This window comes from Zingiber officinale, chromosome 3B (genome assembly GCF_018446385.1).
Source record: "Zingiber officinale cultivar Zhangliang chromosome 3B, Zo_v1.1, whole genome shotgun sequence".
Lineage (NCBI taxonomy): Eukaryota > Viridiplantae > Streptophyta > Magnoliopsida > Zingiberales > Zingiberaceae > Zingiber > Zingiber officinale.
In genome coordinates this window covers 63,027,888-63,051,782 of record NC_055991.1, presented here as the reverse complement: position 1 = coordinate 63,051,782, position 23,895 = coordinate 63,027,888, and the positions used below count along the sequence as shown (strand labels likewise).

Here is a 23,895-nt window from a genome sequence, read left to right as displayed (position 1 = left end):
TACATATTCTCAAAATAAAAAATTATATTAATCCATAAGTAATTTGAAATTTTCAAATAATTATAACATAATCAATCTTTAAATTCATCAAAACATATCTAAAGATGTCTAAACCGAAGATGACCATCATAAATGTAAAATATGCCTCTACAACGAAACTTGAATGTGAAGATCAATCTTTATCACTATTAGCTGTATATATGTGTATATATTAGCTAAGATAGCTGTCCTTTACTTTAATTATAGTTTTCTAAGATAGATTCTTTCCTAAAATAGATTCCTAGCTTTGTATATAATTATGCCTCACTCTTCAATAAAAGTAGGGATTTTTTTTATCTCAAATAACATAGTATCAGAGAGCATTAGAGAATGAAATTAGGGTTTCATCTCCGTCATAACCTTCATCAACTCATCGCCCATCAACCGTTGCATATCAATGGATCTTCCTCCCTGGTTGTTTCGCTAATTGTGGGGTTCACAACTCCTAGCCAGACGCGCCCGTAGGCGTCGACGTGTGGATTTGTCTGCGTCTTGTTGGTTTGAAGCTTCCTTCATATTCTTCTCTTATTTGACTTCCTCTGGGATAAAGTCTTATGACCGATAATAAGTCTTCTATTATGACGGATGTGGTGCTTGTAATGTATAATATCACTGCCTAAGCTAAATGGTTCGAACTACTTGAATTGGAGTAAGATTGTCTTTATCTACGAAGTATTGATAAAGATAATCTTTCTAAAGATGATTCGAAACAGACATGGCTTAGAGACGATGCTCACTTGTTCTTTCATATTTGGTATTGTATTGATAGTGAGGTAATTGATTTGATCAATCAGTGTGAATTTGTTAAACAACTGATGAATTGTTTGGAATTTTTGTATTCTGGAAAAAGGAATCTTGTTGCTTTGTGACCTAAAGGTCACGGGTTCGAATCTCGGAAACAACCTCCCGGATCTTGCATGGCAGGAGCCTCATGCACCGGGTTATCCTTTTGGAGAAAGGAATCTCTCCCACATGTATAAATAAGGTTTGTAAAGCCCTTTACTCTATGAAAAACAAGATCAACATCTAATTAATTATTTTATGGTGTTTGAAGACATGAGAAGCTTAATATACGGTTGCCTTTTAGCCCTGATGTGAAGGTTCAACAACGCTAAAGAGAACATATGACTATCATGAGCTTCCTCGCTTGCCTATCTCTTGATTTTGAGTCTGCTAAGTCACAAGCTCTCTATGGTTCTGAGGTCTCCTCTTATGTATTTAGTCACATTCTCCGTTTAGAAAGTATTGCACCGGTTTTGCTTAGTAGTGCTTTGGTAAGTCGCATTACTAATTATGTGTGTGGGAGATCAACTAGTTATAGTGGAAACAAAGGACGTGACTCATAGGATTTTGAAACTCAAATGTCGAATTTTGGTGGTATTGTGCGCAACTACTGTAGTATGCTAGGCCATACGAAATTTAAGTATAGAAAGCTTTAGTACAACAAAAACACTTGCCCTATATTGCGTCCGCTAATGATGCCTTTGACAAATTGGTCCTTATCTCTACAGATGACTTTGCTAAGTTCTCATAATATCATGAATCAATCAAGTCTTCATCTTCCTCTATCATTGCTATTGCTAATTCAGGTAAACACAACGCATGTCTTCTTTCCTTATCCTTCAAATGGGTCATTCATTCTGGTGCCATAAATCATATGATAGATAATTATAGTCTCTTTTCTACTTTTTAGTCCAAAACTAACTTCTACCGTTACTTTAGCTGATGGGTCTTGATCGTGTGTTTGTGGGTCTGACACTATCAATCCTATCCCTTTACTTCTTTGGTTCTCTGTCTGACATTTACCTAATTTATCTTTTAATTTGCTCTCAGTTAGTCAACTAACTCGTAATGTTAACTATTGTATTTCATTTTTTCCCAATTTATTTCAGGATCTTTTGATGAAAAAGATTATTAGTAAAGAACACGAGTTTAGAGGGCTTTACATTCTCGATGCATCGCTCCCAAATTCTTGGCTTGCTCGAGTGCTATTTCTCTTTTCGAGGCTCATTGTAGGTTGGACTATCCATTTCTTCCTTTGCTCATGAAGCTTTATCCACAATATAGTAATATGTCTTCATTAGATTGCAAATCGTGTCAATTTGCAAAACACCACCGTTTTAGTTTGAGTCCTAAAGTAAATAAATGTGCTACTATTTCTTTTGAATTAGTTCATTCTGATAATTGGGGTCCTTATCATATTGTGTTTAAGCATTGATTTAGGTATTAAGACACCTTATTTCTTGTCCTCACCTATTTTGACTCGTCAAAAGAAGGAGGATGATTTGTTGGTGTATTCTATTACATCCCCTTGCATTTGTCTCGGAAACAGCTCCAGTTAAGTCTCCTATTATTCAAGTATACTCCAGGTGTCACGCTTAGAGGAGTCCCTACTAGAGGAAAATCCGGCAGCATCTCCCCTTTATCGGTGACAATTTGAATCATATATACATCAACAAGCTATATACATCAGCCCACATGGTTGGAATATATACAACCACGCAGTTATATAAATTAAACAGCCCACACGACTGTATTAAAAACACAGTGGAAAATGAAAGAAAAGCCCGCACAAACCCAATAGATACAATGCGTGCTTGCACGGCTTAAACACAAATACAACATCAAAAACAATGAAATAGCCACATGGCTAAACACCAATACAATGCCAAAACAATAAAAAATATATGAAAGAAAACAAGAGTGAAGTAAAACCGTTCTCTGATGTGACGTGGGATTGGCAGACAGGATACTCCAAGTGACACGACATATCTATGTGCTAACCTGAAAACAACAGGAAAAATAAGGGGTAGTGAGTATAACATACGTATCGAGCAGACATGCATAGTAAAATATAATAATAAGTAATGAAAAACTGAACATCGGAAGAACTGTACTCACCATGGCCTCCTATCCTGACATAAGGGTGAGAACCACACCAACAGATGCAGGGTCATTAGACCAAATACATAATGTCTCATGTATGCATGTCAATCATATGCAACCACCAATATGCAGCATCCAAAATGTAGCAATCACAAATAATAAATGCAATCCATGCATATGATGCAAATGACATGGTCACCCCTGACGCCAGTCAGCCACCTCACACGCGATGGTGAGGTCGAGTAGGTAGGGCTATGACAACTGTGCATTCTGCCATCACTACTCCTGAGTGACCGAGTGGACAGGATGCTGTCGGAGTACACCTATCCTCCTACCCCAAACATAATGGGGGAGCCTAAGCTCTCATCTCCCTGTGTCATAGTCAAGAGGAGGGATCCCTGTCCGCTACCACGCTACAGTCACCACTACCCATGAGCGGACCAGCGGAGCCTTGACAGAGCAAACTGCACACATCCTGCCTGATATACTACTAACCCATGAGTGGTTGTGTGCAGATCATATAACTGGCGATGTGCTCAACAACAATGGAGCCGACAATCGCTCAGCATGCAATTATGCAAAAATGGTGCGTGACACTAAAACATGTAACTCATGAAAATATCAGTCTTCAGATAATGTGTACCAAAAGGAAAACCAAGCATGTAACTCCTGAAAATATCAACCTCCACATAATGTGTACCAAAAGGAAAACCGAGTCCATAACAATGATTTAGGTATCATAATCTAGGTACACATGCCAGGAAGTAAATTTAGGTACACATGCCAAGTAATAAATTTAGATACACATGCCAAGTATGTCTAGTAGCTAGACCTGTATCCGGTACTGCTTTGTATGCCACTACTTCTATGAACATAAGTACACATGACAAAAATCAAGAGGACAAAAGCATAAATGCATTACAGATAACAATATGGACATACTACGGGTATCAAGTAGTGACATACCAAGGCAGATATAAACATAACTATTACTACTAGTTATAATCTACTACGCATATCAGAATGACAATATCAAAAGAAATAAGTCAAAGGTACCCGTGTCACGCCCCAGAAGAGTCCATGCCAGACAGCATCTCCCCTGTACGGGTGATAATCTGAAACATTACTACATACAAAATATACCTCAGCCACACTCGGCTGGAATATATATACAAAATATAAACAACATGACACGCAGTTTAATATACTCAGCCTACCCGGCTGGACAAAAATGAAATAAACACGCAGTTTAATAAGCTTACACGGCTGAATCCAAAACACACAGCAGCGGAAAACGATACGAACGTAAAACCAACAACGACACCAATAAAAATACTTGTCATCACAGACTTGACCCAAAATTTACATCGACTTGTTCAAAAGCAAAGTACGCAAAATTAACATACAATCCAAACGATAACAAAACCAAAACGAAAACTATCCTCGAGTGTGACGTAGGACCCAGGACTAGCAGTCGGCATCTCTCCAAGCATCCATGACTCATCTACCTGTTACCTGGCGAAAGAAAAACCATTTTGCGGGGTGGTGAGTATTGGAACTCAGCGGGTAAGGAAAGAGATAGTGCATGAACATAATATACAGATAGAAAGTGCCAAAAGTATACAGTCTCATAAGAGGAAATGACAGATACTAAAATAGAATCAAAACAACTGCTCATACATGAAACAATATCCTAGGCTAGGTATAGTAGGTTAGAACTGGTACTAATCTGCTACAGTACTGCTCATAACTATAGAGGTAATAAGCAAGGTATATACAAATTTCCAATGACTAAACATCGGAGAATATATTTCAACACAAGCATATCAGCATATGCGAACAACAACAGTAAGTGAGCAATAAAAGCATATATAAACAGCAACAATCATAGCAAATATAATAACAGCGTATGCACGGATGGTCACTCCCGCCCACCTCTCCGCACCATGACCCCTGTATGGTCGAGAGGCCGGGTCAGTGACAGACTGTACACCACTCCAGCTATCACTCACACGAGTGGCCGAGGGGACAGTTGCATAGTAGCTAACTAGCTACATCTGCGACGGGATCCCTGCTGCTCGTACTCCAGCTACCACTCACACGAGTGGCCGAGTGCGGCACGACAGGACAAGCGGCATCAACTCCAGCTACCACTCTCTCGTGGCTGAGGATGCGGTATGCATGCAATGACATGATGCGAACAATGCAACAGTCTTCATATATATATATAAGCAGAAACAGGTATGCTACATGAAGCCAGCATGCTCAATATCGTACATAAATAAGCAACAATCAAAGCATACAAACATGGTATCTAATATCTGCTATTAATCATGGACAACAACAAGAGACTGTATAGATATGGAACGAATTTCTCAAAGATTGCGTGGAAGTATCAAGCGCAGGAAAATAAGAGTGGAGTCAAGGTAAACAGTCCTTATCCAAAATAATTCATGCATTAAGGTCAAAGTACTAAAAGAAAACAAAGCAAGAAGTACCCGCCTTTATAGATCGTGTCCACCGTCTTCAATCAACGTCCTACAAATCACGTGATGTATAATTTAGCTAATTTCATAAACGACACTAGCTAAACTGAAACCCAACTTAATTAGGGAAAAACCCTAATCCAACTATGAACCTCGATTCACCCAAATCTATCAAAATTCCCAACTACTTTTCAAGAGCCAATACCACGAGCAAAAACCTTATTGGGTTCACCCGTAATCTAAACAGCATTTCTAAAGCACCAGAAGAACAAAAAGTGTGATCCACCATCATCTACTTGGGACATTTAGAAACACAAGAATCAAACAACTCATCAACCAATGCTGGCACTTAAACTAACAAGAAGAAAAACTCGACCTGTAGATCAGAACCCACAAAATTAGAAAACGGCATTGAACACAAGTGCTAACTCACAAACCTACTCAATGTGATACTATCTCAAGAGGGCATAAATCAAATATCGTTACAACCCAATAAAATCTGTGCTAAAGTTGAAAATCACCTGTAGAAATCCCAAAAATACGCTTCAATCCACAATCAATATCCCAAATAGGCATTTAAACAAACAGGTATCCGACAAAGAGCTCACAACATCAACACATGAAGGAAATTGAATCCGAACCCTTTCATAGCCAAGCGAACACCACTAGACTCACAAACAAAACAATCAACCGGTAAACGAACTCCATCAATAACAGAAGACACAACCAAAATCTAGGAACCATGCGAAACTCCGATTAAATCTGCCATCCGGTAAGAACATCACGACGATCACGAATTCAAAGCATAAACCTAAATCGTGACACATTTCAACAATCGAAACAAACGCATCAACATCTTCTAAGTTTCCCATCCCTATACCTCACAGATTTCGTATTATCACAGATAGATGAACTTGCTGGATCAGTTAGGGCACACCTCCACGTGAGGAAGAGGGATTGGTAGCCTTGGCTCGGCGGCTGGTGCCCGCGTGAGGAGGAGGGTTGCCGGCTGCTGTGGTGTTTGCGCGCGAGGAGAGGAAGAGGCTCGGCTGTGGCTCGGGAGAGAAAAGAGGCCGACGGTGGGGGCTGTTGTTCGCCGACGGGGAGGCGGCAATGGCACAGCGCACAGCGTCGCCGACGCGTGCGAGTGTGAGAGGGAGGGAGGAGAAGAGGTGGCGGGTCGTGGATCTCGGCGTCGAGGTCGGCGGCGCTTAGCAGAGATGGAAGAGGAGTGGTTCGGCACACGGGTGGCTGGCGATCGGTGTCGGGCCGAGGCGATCGGCGGTGACGCAAGAGAGGAGTCGGCAGGGGAAGAGGAGAGGTGCGCGTGTGAGGATGCTAGGCACGACAATTTAGGTTTTTATAATATAAACTTAGGTTTAGATAAATTAAAACCTAAGTTTATTCCTTAATCAACTGCCATATTTGGGTATTCCAAACGGACCTTTTCCAAAACCTATAATTTTATCCCCTCAAAATATGTCATACGAGTTCCGATTAAATCCCAGAAAATTTCTAAAAATTCCTGAAAAATCTAATAAGATTATTTGTCAAATAACCCTATTTTTAATTATTATTTTATTGCCGTATTTTACAACCTGCCTTTATACGTAGATCGTGTCAAACCAATCCCATGTCGAGATGCTCGCCTCGAATCAAAGTCGATCACATAATGTATTTAGCTAATACATATGTAGCAAATAGCTAAATAAAATCTCCAATCTAATTAGGGAAAATCCTAATCGAAATAATTAACCTAATTCATTAATCCAATTAGGTTTAACTCAATCCACAATTCCTTCATTTCAATCCTACTCATGAGTTAATTAATTTAATCATGGTCATCTTCTAAGATCAATACACACTTAATTTATCCACAACAATTCAATGATCCTAACATCAACCATGCATCCATCTAAATCAATCAACTACCAAATAACCATCATGAATCAAACCAAACTCACCCAAGCTGTATACTTCGTCGTTAATTTGTCGTTAGAGCACCCGCTGCCGGAAACTGTGGCCGGAGCTAGATAAAACTGATGATCTCCGAATCAAGCTTTTCCTAGATCAAGTTCAACACATTCACATCTGAGCATTAACCTCAAATCCAAATCCACAAATGTTAAACCAGAACCCTACCTTCCATTGATCTCTAGGTTCTGTTCGTATTGCTAATACCTGCAAGTATTCCCGCCAGAACAAGGATTTTGGTCGAAACTACATTGATCAGTCAACAACCAATCATCATATCACAAATAGAAGATGAGATCGAATCATGACTTACCCCTGATCCAGATCAGTGAAGAGGAAAAAAGACTCGGCACCCGGATGCTAGGGCACGACGATGGAGTATCTATGCCGGTGCAGCAACGACGTCGAGATCGAGAGGGTGGCTGGAATCTTGGCAGTATGGTAGCCAAGACTTGACGATGGTGATGGCTTGGTCGGAGACTTCACATCAGAACCGGGATCAGGCGCTAGCACAATCGAAGCTAGGATGGCGATTAAGGTCAAGCGCTGGTGGGCGGCGATCAGCCACAGAGAAGGGGACGACGATAGTTGGCCGGAAGCGGAGGAGCAACGTCGTTGGTGCTCGCGGTGATCCGGTTATCAATGGCAGATATTATGGCCTATCAAATATGGAATTTACTTTGCCATAATTGTGCTAATTAGCTGTGTATATATTATTACCTAGAGTAGATTATTTGTAATTAGTACATACTTAAATTAGATATCAGTAATTAATATGGTAGCTATATTTACTTTGTTACTAAAGATAAATTGTAAAGCAATTCTCTTTAATGAGAAAGCTCCGGAGAAGAAAGACACATTTTTTTCTGGAATTTCAAAGCTGTTTTGTCATGGTATCAGAGCCAAAGGAAGGCTGAAATTTCTTCTGCCCTTAAAGCGCTCTGGTTTGTTTCTTTTGGGTTGATTTCCAATCAACAATTTTTTTTTCTCTCGGTTGATTGACTTGTGATTGAGAGTTTGGATTAAGATTTCTGTTTTTCTGGATTGACTTGTTTTTCGGATGGCTAATGAGAATTTTTCTGGAAGAATACCTACGGAGACTTTGGCAATCAAATTTACCGGAAAGAATTATGCAACATGGGAATTTCAGTTCCGGATGTTTCTGAAAGGGAAGGAGCTTTGGGGTCACATTGATGGGTCTTTAATGGCTCCTGAAAACGCTAAGGACCTTGGTCAATGGGAGACAAAGGATGCCCGAATTATCTCTTGGCTTCTCGGATCCATCGAAGCTCATATGGTGAACAGTTTACGTCCTTTTAATACGGCTAAGGAGATGTGGGATTACCTGAAACGAATATATCATCAAGATAATACTGCAAGGCGATTCCAACTAGAGCTTGAGATTGGTAACCTCAGTCAAGGTGATCTTTCTATTGAGCAATATTATTCTGGATTTCTTAATCTTTGGGGTGAATATTCTAATATTATATATTCAAAAGTACCAAAGGAGGCCTTAGCTAGTATTCAGGCAATTCATGAAGTTAGTAAACGCGATCAATTTTTAATGAAATTGAGATCAGACTTTGATGTTGCTCGGGCTGGATTGCTAAATAGAAATCCAGTTCCTTTTTTGGATATATGTCTTGGAGAATTGTTGCGTGAAGAACAAAGATTGGCTACCCAAGCTGTTCTAGGTGCATCACTAGAAAAATCTACAGTTATCAATGTTGCTTATGCTGCTCAAGGGAGGAACCGTGGTAAGGATCAACTGCAGTGTTATAGTTGTAAGGAGTTTGGGCATATTGCTCGCAACTGCAGTAAGAAATTCTGCAACTATTGTAAGCAACATGGGCACATTATCAAGGAGTGTCCTACACGTCCGGAAAATCGACGAACCCAAGCTTTTCAAGCTACTATTCCAAATCTGAATGTTATTGGTCCTACATCTACAGTCACTGGCACCAATCAATCTGTTCTTACGCCAGAGATGGTCCAACAGATGATTCTCACAGCCTTTTCTACTCTTACTCTTCAGGGCCAAGGTATGAATATTTCTTCTTCATGGATTGTTGATTCTGGGGCGTCCAATCATATGACTGGGTCACTTGATCTGTTGCATAATGTACGACAGTATAATGGCTCACAAAATATTCAGATTGCTAATGGCAGTAATCTTCCAATTACAGCCATTGGTGATATAGGGTCTTCTTTTAGTCATGTATTTATCTCTCCTGGGTTGTCTACAAATCTAATTTCTGTTGGTCAGATGGTTGATAATCACTGTGATGTACATTTCTCTCGTGATGGTTGTATTGTACAGGATCAGGTGTCGGGTCAGGTGATCGCGAAGGGGCCTAAAGTGGGAATATTATTTCCGTTGCAGTTTTCTGTTCCTAGAAATTTGTCCTTCTCTTCTATTGTTACTGCAAATAAGGCTGATATTTGTCATAAACGATTGGGCAATCCGAATAATGTGATTTTATCTAATTTAATGAAGAATGACTTTCTTGGTGACAACATTCAGTCTTTTAAACATCTATTACCTCAGCCTGCACTACTTGTAAACTTGGGAAAAGTAAAGTTCTACCTTTTCCTACTCATGGTGGTCGTGCTAAAACATGCTTTGAGATAATACATAGTGATGTTTGGGGCATTACTCCAGTTACTTCCCATGCACAATATAGATATTTTGTGATGTTTATTGATGACTATAGTCGATTCACGTGGATATATTTTCTACGTAGTAAAGCTGATGTGTTCACTATTTTTCAAAAATTTCTGGCTTTTATTGAGACACAATTCTCTACGTGCATTAAGATTTTACGGTCTGATAATGGTGGTGAATATCTATCACATGAATTTCAAGCCCTTTTGCAAAACAAAGGTATTTTATCACAACGGTCATGTCCTTATACTCCCCAGCAAAATGGGGTGGCTGAACGAAAACATCGTCACTTATTGGATATGGTACGCACACTCCTCCTAGAGTCCTCAGTTCCGCCTACATTTTGGGTGGAAGCCTTGTCTACTGCTGTGTATTTGATTAATCGGTTGCCCTCTCAACAACTGAATTTTGATTCTCCTTACTATCGTCTTTTCGGTATGCATCCTGATTATCACATGTTGCACACATTTGGGTGTGTTTGTTTTGTCCACTTGCCGTCTCATGAGCGTCACAAGCTTACAGCTCAATCTGTACGGTGTGCTTTTATGGGTTACAACAATGTTCAAAAAGGTTTTCTATGTTATGATGCGCGATTGCTAATCGTTTGCGTATTTCCCGAAATGTGATTTTCTTTGAGCATGAGTATTATTTTCCGCAACATGTTTCTCCTTCTGGAAGTATTCTTCTTCCTCATTTTGAGAATACCTCTCCATCAACTGATCGTTTTATACCTGACGTTATATATCAACGACGAAAAACCTCACCATCACAAACTCTTCCCGATCCTAATCCAATGGTTCTTCGAAAATCCTCTCGCACTCGTCATCCTCCTGATAAATATGGTTTTTCTGCCACTTTAGCTGATACTACAGTTCCTACCTCTTATTCGCATGCGACTAAGCAGACATGTTGGGTTAAAGCTATGTAGGATGAACTTCAGGCTCTTCAGGAGAATCACACTTGGGATATTGTTCCTTGCCCAAGTGGTGTTAAGCCCATTGGTTGTAAATGGGTATATTCTATTGAGCTACGATCTGATGGCTCAATTGATAGATATAAAGCAAGGCTGGTGGCACTTGGTAATCGTCAGGAGTATGGAGTGGATTATGAGGAGACATTTGCTCCTGTAGCTAAGATGACGACCGTGCGACTTATCCTTGCTATTGCTGCTTCCAAGGGATGGTTATTACGACAAATGGATGTGAAAAATGCCTTTTTGCATGGAGATCTTAAGGAAGAAATTTATATGACTCCACCATCAGGATTATTTTCTACACCCTCTTCTGATGTTTGCAAACTAAAACGTTCACTTTATGGTTTAAAGCAGGCTCCATGTGCTTGGTTTGACAAGTTCCGCTCTACGCTTATTAACTTCTTTTTTGTCCAAAGTCAGTATGATTCTTCTTTATTCCTGTGCAAAACTGCAAAAGGAATCGTCTTGCTCCTGGTATATGTTGATGATATTGTTATTACAGGGTCCGACTCTGTCTTAATTTCTCAGCTTCAAGAGCATCTTCAGGGGTCTTTCCATATGAAAGACTTGGGATCTTTACATTATTTTTTGGGGCTTGAAGTACACTCTACTCCAGCTGGAATTTTCTTACACCAACATAAATATATTCAGGGGATAGTGGCTTTGGCTGGTCTACAGGATGGTCGTTCTGTTGATCATCCTTTAGAGGTGAACGTTAAATATCGCCGTGATGAGAGTGATTTTCTCCCAGATCCATCTTTATATAGACAACTAGTGGGGAGCTTGAACTATCTGACTATTACCCAGCCTGATATTGCCTTTTCTGTTCAACAAGTTACTCAATTTCTACAAGCACCTACACATCTTCATTTGGCTGCAGTTCGGCGCATTGTTCGCTATTTGCATGACACTTCTTCCCGGGGACTTTTCTTCTCTGCGGGCTCTCCTATTCGTTTGGTTGCATATAGTGATGCTGATTGGGCTGGTTGTTCTGATACTCGACGCTCAGTTACAGGTTGGTGCATGTTTTTGGGTACCTCTCTTATTGCGTGGAAAAGTAAGAAGCAAGATCGGGTGTCTAAGTCTTCCATATAATCAGAGTATCGCGCTATGTCCTCTGCTTGTTCTGAAATAGTTTGGCTTCGGGGACTGTTGGGTGAACTTGGGTTTTCCCAACTTGAACCAACTCCACTTCATGCAGATAATACTAGTGCTATTCAAATTGCTGCTAATCCAGTATTTCACGAGCGCACCAAACACATCGAAGTAGATTGTCATTCTATTCGTGAGGCATATGATGCTTGTGTCATCACTCTTCCACATATAACCACTGAATTCCAAATTGCTGATATGTTTACTAAAGCTCTCTCCCGACATCGTCATCACTTTCTTATTGACAAATTGATGCTTGTTGCTCATCCAGCATCAATTTGAGGGGGGATATCAATGGCAGATATTATGGCCTATCAAATATGGAATTTACTTTGCCATAATTGTGCTAATTAGCTGTGTATATATTATTACCTAGAGTAGATTATTTGTAATTAGTACATACTTAAATTAGATTATCAGTAATTAATATGGTAGCTATATTTACTTTGTTACTAAAGATAAATTGTAAAGCAATTCTATTTAATGAGAAAGCTCCGGAGAAGAAAGACACTTTTTTCTGGAATTTCAAAGCTGTTTTGTCACCGGTGGCGCCGTGTGGCATGGCGTGGTCGGCAGAGCTCGGCGTCGGCGATCGTGTGGTGACGGCGAAGGATTGGGGTGGGGAAGATGTAGAGATCGGGGAAGAGGAAGATAAGGAAGAGGGAAAGGGGAGGGGGTCGACGTGAGAGGGAGGGGAAGAATCGGGTGAAGAAGATGGGGCGGTGCACGGGCACAGTAATAGGTATTTGAACTTTGGTTTAGGTAAATCAAAACCTAAGTTTATTTCTCAATCAACTTCCATTTTTTGTTATTCCAAATAGGCTTTTTCCCAAGCCTATAAATTCATCCCCTTAAACTCGTCATACGAGATCCGAAAAATTCCCAGAAAATTTCTAAAGATTCCTAAAAATTTCATTAAGGTTATTTGTCTATTAAACTTTATTATTTTATTATTATTTTGTTACGGTATTTTACACCATGTGTCAACCTTTTGATTCATGTCCTGCACCTACTCCTTTATCTTCAGATCTAGTCCCGCGTGATGATCTTCCTATTGCATTACGCAAAGGTAAACGTTAGTGTATTTATCCCACTTTTTTTTGTTTCTTATAACGATTTGTCGTCTTCCTCTTATTCTTTTATTGCTTCACTTGATCTATCTCTATTCCTAAAACTGTCTATGAGGCCATATCTCCTCTGGTTGGAAAGATGCTATGATAGAGGAGATGAATGCTTTAGATGACAATGACATTTGACACTTGGTCGATCTACCTTTAGGGATACAGGCTATAGGATGTAAATTGGGTATTTGTTAAGGGTTATGCTTGTCTTGTCGCTCAATTACTAGATTGAAAAACCGTTTAGTCACTAGGGGCTATACTCAGACTTATGGTGTGGACTATTCTAGTACTTTTTCTTCTTGTAAAATTGACATCTGATCGATTATTTATTTGAATGGTTGTTACTTATCATTGACCTTTACATCAACTTAATATCAAGAATGCTTAGGAGGAGGTGTATATAGAGCAATCTCTAATTTTGTTGCTTAGGGGAGTCAAGGCGAGTTTGTTGTCTTTTAAAATCTTTGTATGGTTTAAAATAGAGTACAAGAATACTGGTATCATTCTGTTAGTTATATATGTGGATGATATTGTTATCACTGGAAGTGATAGTACAAGAATTTCATCTCTTAAATTTTTCATTCACTCAATTTCGCATGAAAGACTTGGGTGCTAAAGAATTTCTTAGGTGTCGAAATTACGAGAAGTTAAAGCCATGTAGTGTTCCAATGACTCAGAACATATACTTCACAGGAAATTCTTTGATCTCTAATAATTTGTTAACGGACTCGACCCCTATTTCCCAACTTAGTATCAGTTGGTGCCACAAAAAATTTTACATTCTCTGCATCAGATTCGAGTCCCAAAGTGTCAACTAGTCACGTCTGTGGTCGTCCTCGACCACGACTACAAATAGGGCTGACTCACTAAGTGTCACCATGCTAACACCAAGTTAATGAATACCTAACAGGTATAAAAATGGCTAACATAACTAAATAAGGTAATGAACCCAAATAAGTATGATAACCACTAAAACATACCTTATTTTCCTATAGCTTAGAGATGTCCTGCCACTGCCTAGTCCTAAAACTTGAAAAGTCATATCAAGAAAACAAATCACGAAATCCAAAACACGAAAAATAGGCCTTGTAAATCTATGGCTCTGATACTAATAAATTGTCATGCCCCGAGGGTAAGGTTGTCCGACGAAAATCGGACAACAACTCCCGGGAACTATTTGAACATCCTTAGAGATATTGAAGGTTGATCAGGAAGTTAAATTGCCTTATTATACTCGTCTAGATATTGTATATTCGGTTAGTGTTGTCAACAATTTATTATTTGGCAGCGTTAGAGTAAATTTTATGTTACTTGAAAAGAGCACCCGGGCGAGGTATCGTATATGCAAATCATGAGCACATTCATATTAAATTTTTTTAGATGCATATTGGGCATGTTCTAAAATGGATAGAAGTTCTACTTCAGATTATTGTATCTTTATTGTTATTGTAGAAAATTTAGTCTCATGGAAAAGTAAGAAGCAAAATGTTGTGTTACAATCCAATGCAGAATCAGAATATAGGGCAATGTCATCGTCTATGTGTAAGATAATATGGATATATCAATTCTTAATTAGTACCAATGATAACCAAGTTGCTCTTGATATTACATCGAATTCTGTGTTTCATAAGCCAACTAAGCACATTGAAATTAATCGTCATTTTGTTGTGAGAAAATTCAACAAAATTTAATTTCTACAGGATATGTGAAGACTAGGGAATACCCCTTGGGACATCTTCACAAAAGCTTTAAATATGATTCAGGTTGATTATCTTTGTAAGAAGCTGGGCATGATTTATATCTTTACTCCAACTTGAGGCGAAATATTAGCTATATATATTTGTATATAGTAACTAATATAACTGTCAATTATTAACTATATATATTAATTAATATAGTTGTCAATTGCCTTAATTATAATTTTGATAGATTTTTTTCGAAGATAGATTCTTAGCTTTGTATATAAATATGCCTCATTTTTATAAAATTAAGAATTTCTTTAATCTCAAATAACAATCGCCATTGTAAATATAAGTTGGACTTGATACCTTGTTAATAAAATTGCAATTAAAACTATTAATTATGTGTATATTAATAAAAATATAAATTTTAAATTTATACATTCAATAAACAGTTATGGTAAAAGATCCAATAAGCATCAAATATTTTATAAAATAATATCAAAATTTAAATTAAATATTCAACATTTCAAATATAATTTAATAATAAATATTTATAGCAATTAAATATTAGTAAAAATATTTTTTAATTAATAAATTTTATATTTAAAAAAATATTGGAATTGTATCAACACGACATGATACGATACCGAGGCCATGAATTGAAACTCAGATAAGGATCAAAATTTTAAACTATGGACCAAAGATTTAATTATTATTATTTTTTTTGTAAGGAAATAAAGCTTTTGCCTAGTTAATTGTATATCCAAGATGATATTGTTGCTTATCAAAGAAGTTATAGTTCCATCAATTTAGTTTTATTTTGCTATAAAAAAATGAGAAAAATTAAATTAATATGAATATTTGTATCTTGTTAAATGATAATAATAATTAGACCAATAGTCAACAATGTTTGGCCGAATGATTGATAATATATTTTTTACTAATTTTAAAAAGAAAAAAGAGAATATCATATTTTGTTTTTTTTAAATTTTGGATGGAAAAGATTACAATAAGAGATTTGATCTCATTTTTGCAAAACTAATAATTTGTTATTACAAATATTAAATTAGATGAATGCAAATTTGGCACACGTCTATTTTTGAATGTAGAATAACATATTGTGCATGACAAAGCATTTTCTTTAGTAAGATGATGAGTTTCTATTTCCTACAAAGGAAACAAATAGAAACAATTATCCGCTTTCATCTCAATAAAGAAAGCAAGTAAAAGAATATTTTTTTTAAAAAATTTATACTTTGTTTATAGAAATCTAAAGATAATATGAGATATAATGTGCACACTCGACGTTGATAAAAGTAAATAAGTACTGAAATTGTATCAATATTATAATATGGAACGGCGAATGTATTTGTCTGATCAATGATCTGTTTTAAATTTTAACTATACAAATAAAATAGTTTACTCAATAACCAAAGCTGAGTTGCCACCTCCCCTTTGTTGAAGATTTTCTGCTTCCACCCCTACTTTTTCACTATTGACTTGTGGATCTTCATTAGGTATGCCTTATTTTATCTTTCTAGATTTAGTCAATTCCGCTTTTGCCAGTTGACAAGACAAGACACATTGGGTACATCATCACAGGCTATTTTGTGTTGGCACAGGTGGCACAACTACAAGAAGCTCATGTCTGTACAGTATTGGTTTCATCCAGAGGTGTCAACACTTTAAACCATGACATTCAATTGTTTTGGGAATTTCAATGTGCTGTGATATAAGAAAAAAATACTCAGCAAAAAATACTCAGCAAAGAATGAGGATCGTACCAACTTAATTACTTAGTATATGTTGGATAGACCAAGATATTAGTAATTAGAAACTTAGGACTTAGTCCTGTGCATTGCCATTCTTGTAAAATGCTTTCACCAGCTTGTTATTCAGGTTTCAGCACTTAGTAGGCACATGAAAGTCTGCCTATAATATCTTTCACTGTTTTTAGACATAAAAGTGTGAACAATTTCATTCCATCTGTCTATTGGATGACTAGGCTATTTAGTTGTTTCATATTGGTGTGCTGTTGCCTCAATTTTTTAGTCCTAAACAGGTGTGTGCTTTTTTAAAATATTTCTAGTGCTGATGGGATGCTATTTGGTGCATTGGATAAATGCCCACTCTGCTCTGGTTCTCTGCATTACTCTGGAGGTCAGTATCATTGTCATGGTTATTTGTCTGCATGGAGCAAGTGTTCATACTCAACAAAGGAACCAGTACGCCTTAAGGAAAAGTGGAAAATTCCTAGAGAAACAACTAACAAGTATCTTATAAAAGTATGTATATTTGTTGCATGAAAAATCATCAGCTGTCATCAATGCTGACTCAGCTTTGTTCTACCTCTGAAGTGGTACAGGTCTCAAAAACCCAAGAAACCCGAAAGACTTCTTCCTCTCTCCACTAGTAAGTCTGTCATTGGGGATACATCTGATTCATCTCCGCCATCTAATGATGAAAAGTTGGAGAAATTAAAAGTTGCTATTGCTGGGAAATCCAGTGAAGATTTCGTAAGCTATTATTTTGTTTTATTAGTTATGTCCACTTGTTGATTTCTGCTCTTGGCAAATATATACTTTTTAACGGACATTAGAGGTTGTATTTAGGTGGTCTTGTTGCCCAAGTGAACTTTGTTAACTGTTTTTCACATACATTGGGTACTGATTTTGCACCTTGTTAAAGTAATTTCTATTTTTACATCTAGGAAGAACTGAAGCCAAAACTTGAGGCAGCTGGAGTAAAATTTCATATGAAAATCATGAAAGGTTATTTTCCCAAGTTTTATTTAAACTATCTGCATGCCACTCTTTTGATATCAAATATATTCATACTTTGAACAATCGGTAACTTTTTTTCATCAATGTAGATACTAGCTGTTTGATATGGAGCCGTGAGGTGAACAATGATGATTCTCAAATAAAAAAAGCAAGGTTATTGTAGACTGCATCTCTCTCACTTTTTCTGTCATTATGGGTCTGTCCAAATCAAAATTTTGACAAGGCTTTATCCTACTTTACAGGAGGATGAAATTGCCCATTGTTAGGGAAGATTACCTTCATGGATGCATTAGAAAGATGAAGAAGCTTCCTTTTGATTCGTACAAGATTGAGGTTGCTTCAGAAACCTCAAGAAGTGGTGTTGTCACTGTAAAAGTGAAAGGAAGAGTGCTGTGCATGAGGCTTCTGATTTGCAGGATACTGGTCATATTTTAGAAGATGGACAAAGCATCTATAACACTACTTTAAATATGTCTGATCTGTCTACTGGTATAAACAGGTAGTTTCATTTGTTTTAGAAAAAACATGTCCGGCTTAGCTTCTATTTTTTATCCAAACAAAGATTTTCTATCATGATTGGTATGATAAGTTGACTGCGCATCATCATTTTATGGTGATCTCTGCTATTAAATTCCTTTCCTTAATTACCCTCTGCTACTTGTTTCTTTATTTCCTTCCAATTTAGATTCATCATAGAAATTGTTATTTCTTATTTTTCTTTGGCTTGTAAATTAACTCTTACTGTATTTTTTTTTTGTTTGTGAAGTTACTACATCCTTCAGATAATCCAAGAAGATAATGGTTCAGACTGCTATGTTTTCCGGAAGTGGGGACGAGTTGGCAATGATAAAATTGGAGGAATAAAATTAGAAGAGATGTCAAAATCAGATGCAATTCAGCAATTTAAACATTTATTTCTTGAGAAGACAGGGAATCCGTGGGAAGCATGGGAACAGAAGGCTAACTTCCAGAAGCAACCTGGAAGATTTTACCCACTAGATATTGTGCGTGTTTAGTGGATGATGACTTGTTTGTCAATTCCTTATAGAAGCTAGTCCTGTATTTGTCTGTTTAGTGGGCTTATAAGCTTTTTCATTTTTAGGATTATGGTGTCAAACAAGCTCTTAAAAAGAATCCATCTAACCTGAAAAGCCAGCTTGAACCCCGGTTGCTCGAATTAATGAAAATGCTTTTTAATGTTGAAACCTATAGGTAAGTGTTGTTCATTCGATTGTCCATATTATGGGTTGAGTGTCTATAATTTTTCTCCATAAACCTTTTAGGTCTGCGATGTTAGAATTTGAGATCAATTTGACTGAAATGCCACTCGGAAAGTCTATTTTAGGAACTATTTTAAGGTGATAATTGGTTAGTTTAGGGTGTTAAATAAGATTGTAGTATTTTAAGAGATACTTTTGGTTAGAGTTTAATCTGGATTTCTTTATTTCATAATTTAAATTTGATTATTTCCTAGTTTGTTTTAGGTTAAGGTCTATAAAAGAGATCTAGTTCTTTAATGTAAGGATCTAGAGCGCTAAACACGTAGAAAGAGCAGCGAAAAAATTAATTAGATTTTTTCAGATTCATGCGATGGAGAAAAACATATACTAAGTTTGTAAAAAGGGAGTTATACTTTTGTTGCGTAAACACGAACTCCCGATAGTAAGGATCTCAACACGATTACGTGTTCGTGCCTCTTTAACAAGCCTTCCCTCCATCCCACGAATTCACGAAGTGGAGAAGGAAAAATCAACTAAGGTTGTGCTAGCAACCACAAGGAAGATTTTGGCCAAAGAGGAAGGAGAAGAAGAGGAGGAAGAACTCAAGTTTTTTTACCAAATGAATCAAAACCCCCTTTTGTATTCATTTACCAATGAGTCTTAATTGGCGTTAATTCTCCATTAATCCAAGTAAGACCTCTATTAATCCAATTAAGTCTTGTTCTTTTCCTCTTACTTGGTGAATTCGAGTTCACCCAATGTGTCCAACTCATTGATCCTCATCAATATGAATTGATTCCATGAGTCTAATTCAAATTGGACTCAATCCAATAGCTGGATCCAATTGAGTCTAACCTAATGAGTTTAATTCGGATTAGACTTAATCCAATGATCCATCATATGAACCCATCTCCAAATCAAACTTGTCCTTTGTGTGTGATCCAATAGGTTCTCGTAACATTGGCAATGTCTCTAAAACCATTTTAGATACATAAGCAATGAGTGACATCTAGCAATGCATCATTGCTACCCAAGTGGCGAGATCGAGATTCGACTTAACCTTTTCGTGTCTATTATCTTGTATGACTCAGTCCTTCTATCCTTGTTATCTAGATTGATCAATGAGGAATAGACCGTGCCATCCTTTTATTAATCATTATGTTTCTTAATCTCTAAGTAAACACATTCAATCAAATAAGCTCAATATCGCATATTGAGCTTATTTGAGCATGACCATGCATTCTTGTGTCCTATTAATTAAGGGGCGCACAACTTCCGTCATATAGAAGGGATAAATCTCATTTACATCACTCATATCCTTCCGCATAACTTATTGCATACCCAATAATCGACTTTATAGTTCACCTCATAGTATAAAATACCGAGCCGTTCCGCTTGATACGTACGGTTTTTACCGTTCCGACGGGGGACCGACATCGGCACTAGACCAGTACAGCAATTGCGCTGCCTCGTCGCCTCGCCAAAGAAGTGTGCTCGCCGCCTCGTCTTCGGTAGAGAATAAGTGTGCTGTTACTGTTATAATCATTGTTATATTAATTTTTTATAAAATATATTATTTATATATATATACAAATATATCATTATTATTTTATATATATATATTATATAAATCAATAATTAATTAAATAAATTCTTAATTAACTAATATAATTATAATATATAAATTAAAATATTTATAAAAAAATGCAAATATTTAAATTTTAAATTCATATTTGTAATTTAATAAAAATCAAATTAAAATGATATGCATAAATATGTAATATATTATTTAAAATATATACAATTTGCAATTAATTATTATATAAATTATAATTAACTAATATAATTATGATGTATAAATTTATATTTTAATTGAAAATTTTGAATTCATATTTATAATTTATTGAAAATTAAATCTTAAATTAATTTTATAATTAAAATAGTTTAAAATTTTTTAAAAATATTTGAAATTTTAAAATAATTTTAAAAATGTGTAAATAATTCAAAAATTAAAATAAATTTAATATTTGAATGTAATATAATCATGGTAAGCGTCCAGTGACCTTCACCTGGTATCTTGTCCAGTGACCTTCACCTGGTATCTGCTCGTCATGCTTAACGCATACGAGATCAGAGCAAGTACAAAGCATAACGTACATGATAGATCCTATAACAGATGCATAAGAAATCTGATCCATGCGGTCTCTTTCTTCCTTAGAAGAGGGGCATTTAGGCTCCGACCCGAACCCGACCCATTGCCATCCCTAGGGGCATTGAGCTTTCGAAAGGCTCACACCATGGATATCGGCATGAATCCTTTCTTGGAATTCTGCATGACAAAACGATTAAGCACCTTGTCAATATTTGTACTCTGACTTAGATCAAGCAATCTCTTAGATCTATCTCTATAGATCTTGATGCCTAAAATGTTGGCTGCTTTACCTAAGTCTTTCATTGAGAACTAATTCCCAAGCCAAGTCTTCACATACTGTAGTGTAGGGATATTATTTTTAATGAGAAGTATGTCATATACATACAATATGAGAAAGATGACTGCGCTCATACTAACCTTCTTATAGACACAAGGTTCATCTTCATTTTTTTGAAACCAAATAGTTTGATTGCATCATCGAATTAAAGATTCTAGCTTCTAGAAGGTTGCTTTAATTCACAAATGGACCTTTGCAACTTATATATCTTTCCTGCATCCTTTGGATCTACAAAATCATTAGGTTGTGTCATGTACACATCCTTGAGTAGATTTCCATTTAGAAATACATTTTTAACATTTATCTGCTAGACCTCATAATCATGGTAAGCTGCAATAGTAAACATGATTCGAATAGACTTGAGCATCGCAACTGGTAAAAAGATTTCATCATAATCTATTCCATGAATCTGCTTAAATCCTTAGCTACCAATCACCCCTTATGAGTATGCATATGAGCATTCATGTCAGTCTTCCTCTTAAATACCCACTTACATCCAATGAGTTTGATCCCTTCAGGTGGATCAACCAAAGTCCAAACGTGGTTAGTGTACATAGATTTCATTTTGGATCTTATGACCTCTAGTCATTTCTCAGAATATGGACTCATTACAGCTTCTTAATAGGATGTAGGCTCATTAAAACCAACAAGCACTATATCATTGTGATCAGACAAGAGAAAAGAATATCGACGACAGGTCCTATCAGATTTGTGTAGAGCTTGCTCTACTTGAACAGGTTGTTACTCCTCAACTTCTTACGGTGTATCAAATTGATCATGATTCACAACATCTTGTGGTACCTGTTAAATTTCCATTAAGGCCTCAGTGCTAGTCTTTGTATATTGAATTTCTTCAAGATCGACTTTACTCCCACTAGCTCTTCTAAAATATAAAATATTTTTCTAGAAAAATATCATTTTTAGCAACAAACACTTTACCTTGCATAGGATTATAAAAATAATATTCCTTTATTTTTTTAGGATATCCTACAAAATAACCCTTATCAGATTTGGGTCCTAGTTTATTTGAAACTTGACGTCGAATGTAAGATTCACAACCCTAAATCTTCATAAAAGATATCTTAGGACTCTAACCTGTCCATATCATATATGGTGTCTTATGACTGCGCTAGACGGAACACGGTTAAGTGTGAAAGCAGCTGTCACTAGAGTATATCACTAGAAAGTAGGAAGATCTGTATGACTCATCATTGATCATACCATATGTACCATATTTAATAAAGTATTATTTCTCCTTTCTGATACACCATTCCACTGTGGTGTTCCAAGTATTTAAAAATATTCTTGACCATGGTCACTTTCATCTAGATTTGATTGGTATTTGCTTGTCATGCTTAATGCATATAAGACATTTGGGCGAGTACAAAGTATGACGTACATGATAGACCCTATAGCAGATGCATAAGAAATCTGATCCATGCGGTCCCTTTCCTTAGAAGAGGGGCATTGAGTCTTTAAAAAACTCACATCATGTGATATCAGCAGAAATCCCTTTTTGAAATTCTGCATGGCGAAACGATTAAGCGCCTTGTCAATATACGCACTCTGACTTAGATTAAGCAATCTCTTAGATCTATCTCTATATATCTTGATGCCTAAAATGCAGGTTGCTTCACCTAAGTCCTTCATTGAGAAATAATTCTCAAGCCAAGTCCTTTATGAGAAGTATGTCATCAATATACAATATGAGAAAGATGATTGTGCTCTCACTAACCCTCTTGTAGACACAAGGTTTATCTTCGTTCTTGATGAAACCAAACGCTTTGATTGCATCATCGAATCGAAGATTCCAGCTTCTAGAAGCTTTCTTTAATCCATAAATGGATCTTTGCAACTTACGTACCTTTCCCGTATACTTTGGATCTACAAAACCCTCAGGTTGTGTCATGTACGCATCTCCGAGTAGATTATATTAATAAATGCAGTTTTGACATCCATTTGTCATATCTCATAATCGTAATAAACTGCAATAGCAAGCATGATTCGAATAGACTTAAGCATCACAATTGGTGAAAAAGTTTCATCATAGTCTATATCATAAATCTGTTTGAATCCTTTAGCCACCAATCTACCTTTATAGGTATGCATATGACCATCCATATTAGTTTTCACTTTGAAGATCCACTTACACCCAATAGGCTTGATCCCTTCGGATGGATCAACTAAAGTCCATACTTGGTTAGTGTACATGAATTCCATTTTGATCTCATGGTCTCTAGCCATTTTTCAAAATCTGGCCTTGTACAGCTTTTTGATAAGATGTAGGCTCATTGAGACCAACAAGCACTACATCACCGTGGTCAGACAAGAGAAAAAAATATCTCTAAGGTCGACGACGGATCCTATTAGATCTGAGCTTGTTTTACTTGAACGGGTTATTGCTCCACAACTTCTTGCGGTATAA

General features: G+C 36.8%; 1 protein-coding gene and 1 long non-coding RNA gene across 2 annotated transcripts in view; both read left to right on the top strand.

The window, feature by feature from the left end:
* Positions 1-17,611, top strand: part of LOC122054920 (poly [ADP-ribose] polymerase 1-like) — a 40,595-nt gene extending 22,984 nt beyond the window's left edge. Inside the window, exons 6-8 of the mRNA XM_042616334.1 lie at positions 17,068-17,263; positions 17,336-17,494; positions 17,591-17,611. Coding sequence (XP_042472268.1) covers positions 17,068-17,263; positions 17,336-17,494; positions 17,591-17,611 — 376 coding nt within the window. The remainder of the gene's footprint in view (positions 1-17,067; positions 17,264-17,335; positions 17,495-17,590) is intronic.
* A 95-nt stretch (positions 17,612-17,706) lies between these two features.
* LOC122056531 lies at positions 17,707-18,124 on the top strand. The gene is made up of 3 exons (XR_006133211.1): positions 17,707-17,749; positions 17,851-17,914; positions 18,004-18,124. It is a non-coding gene; the product is annotated as an uncharacterized LOC122056531 (long non-coding RNA).
* Positions 18,125-23,895: the final 5,771 nt, after the last annotated feature.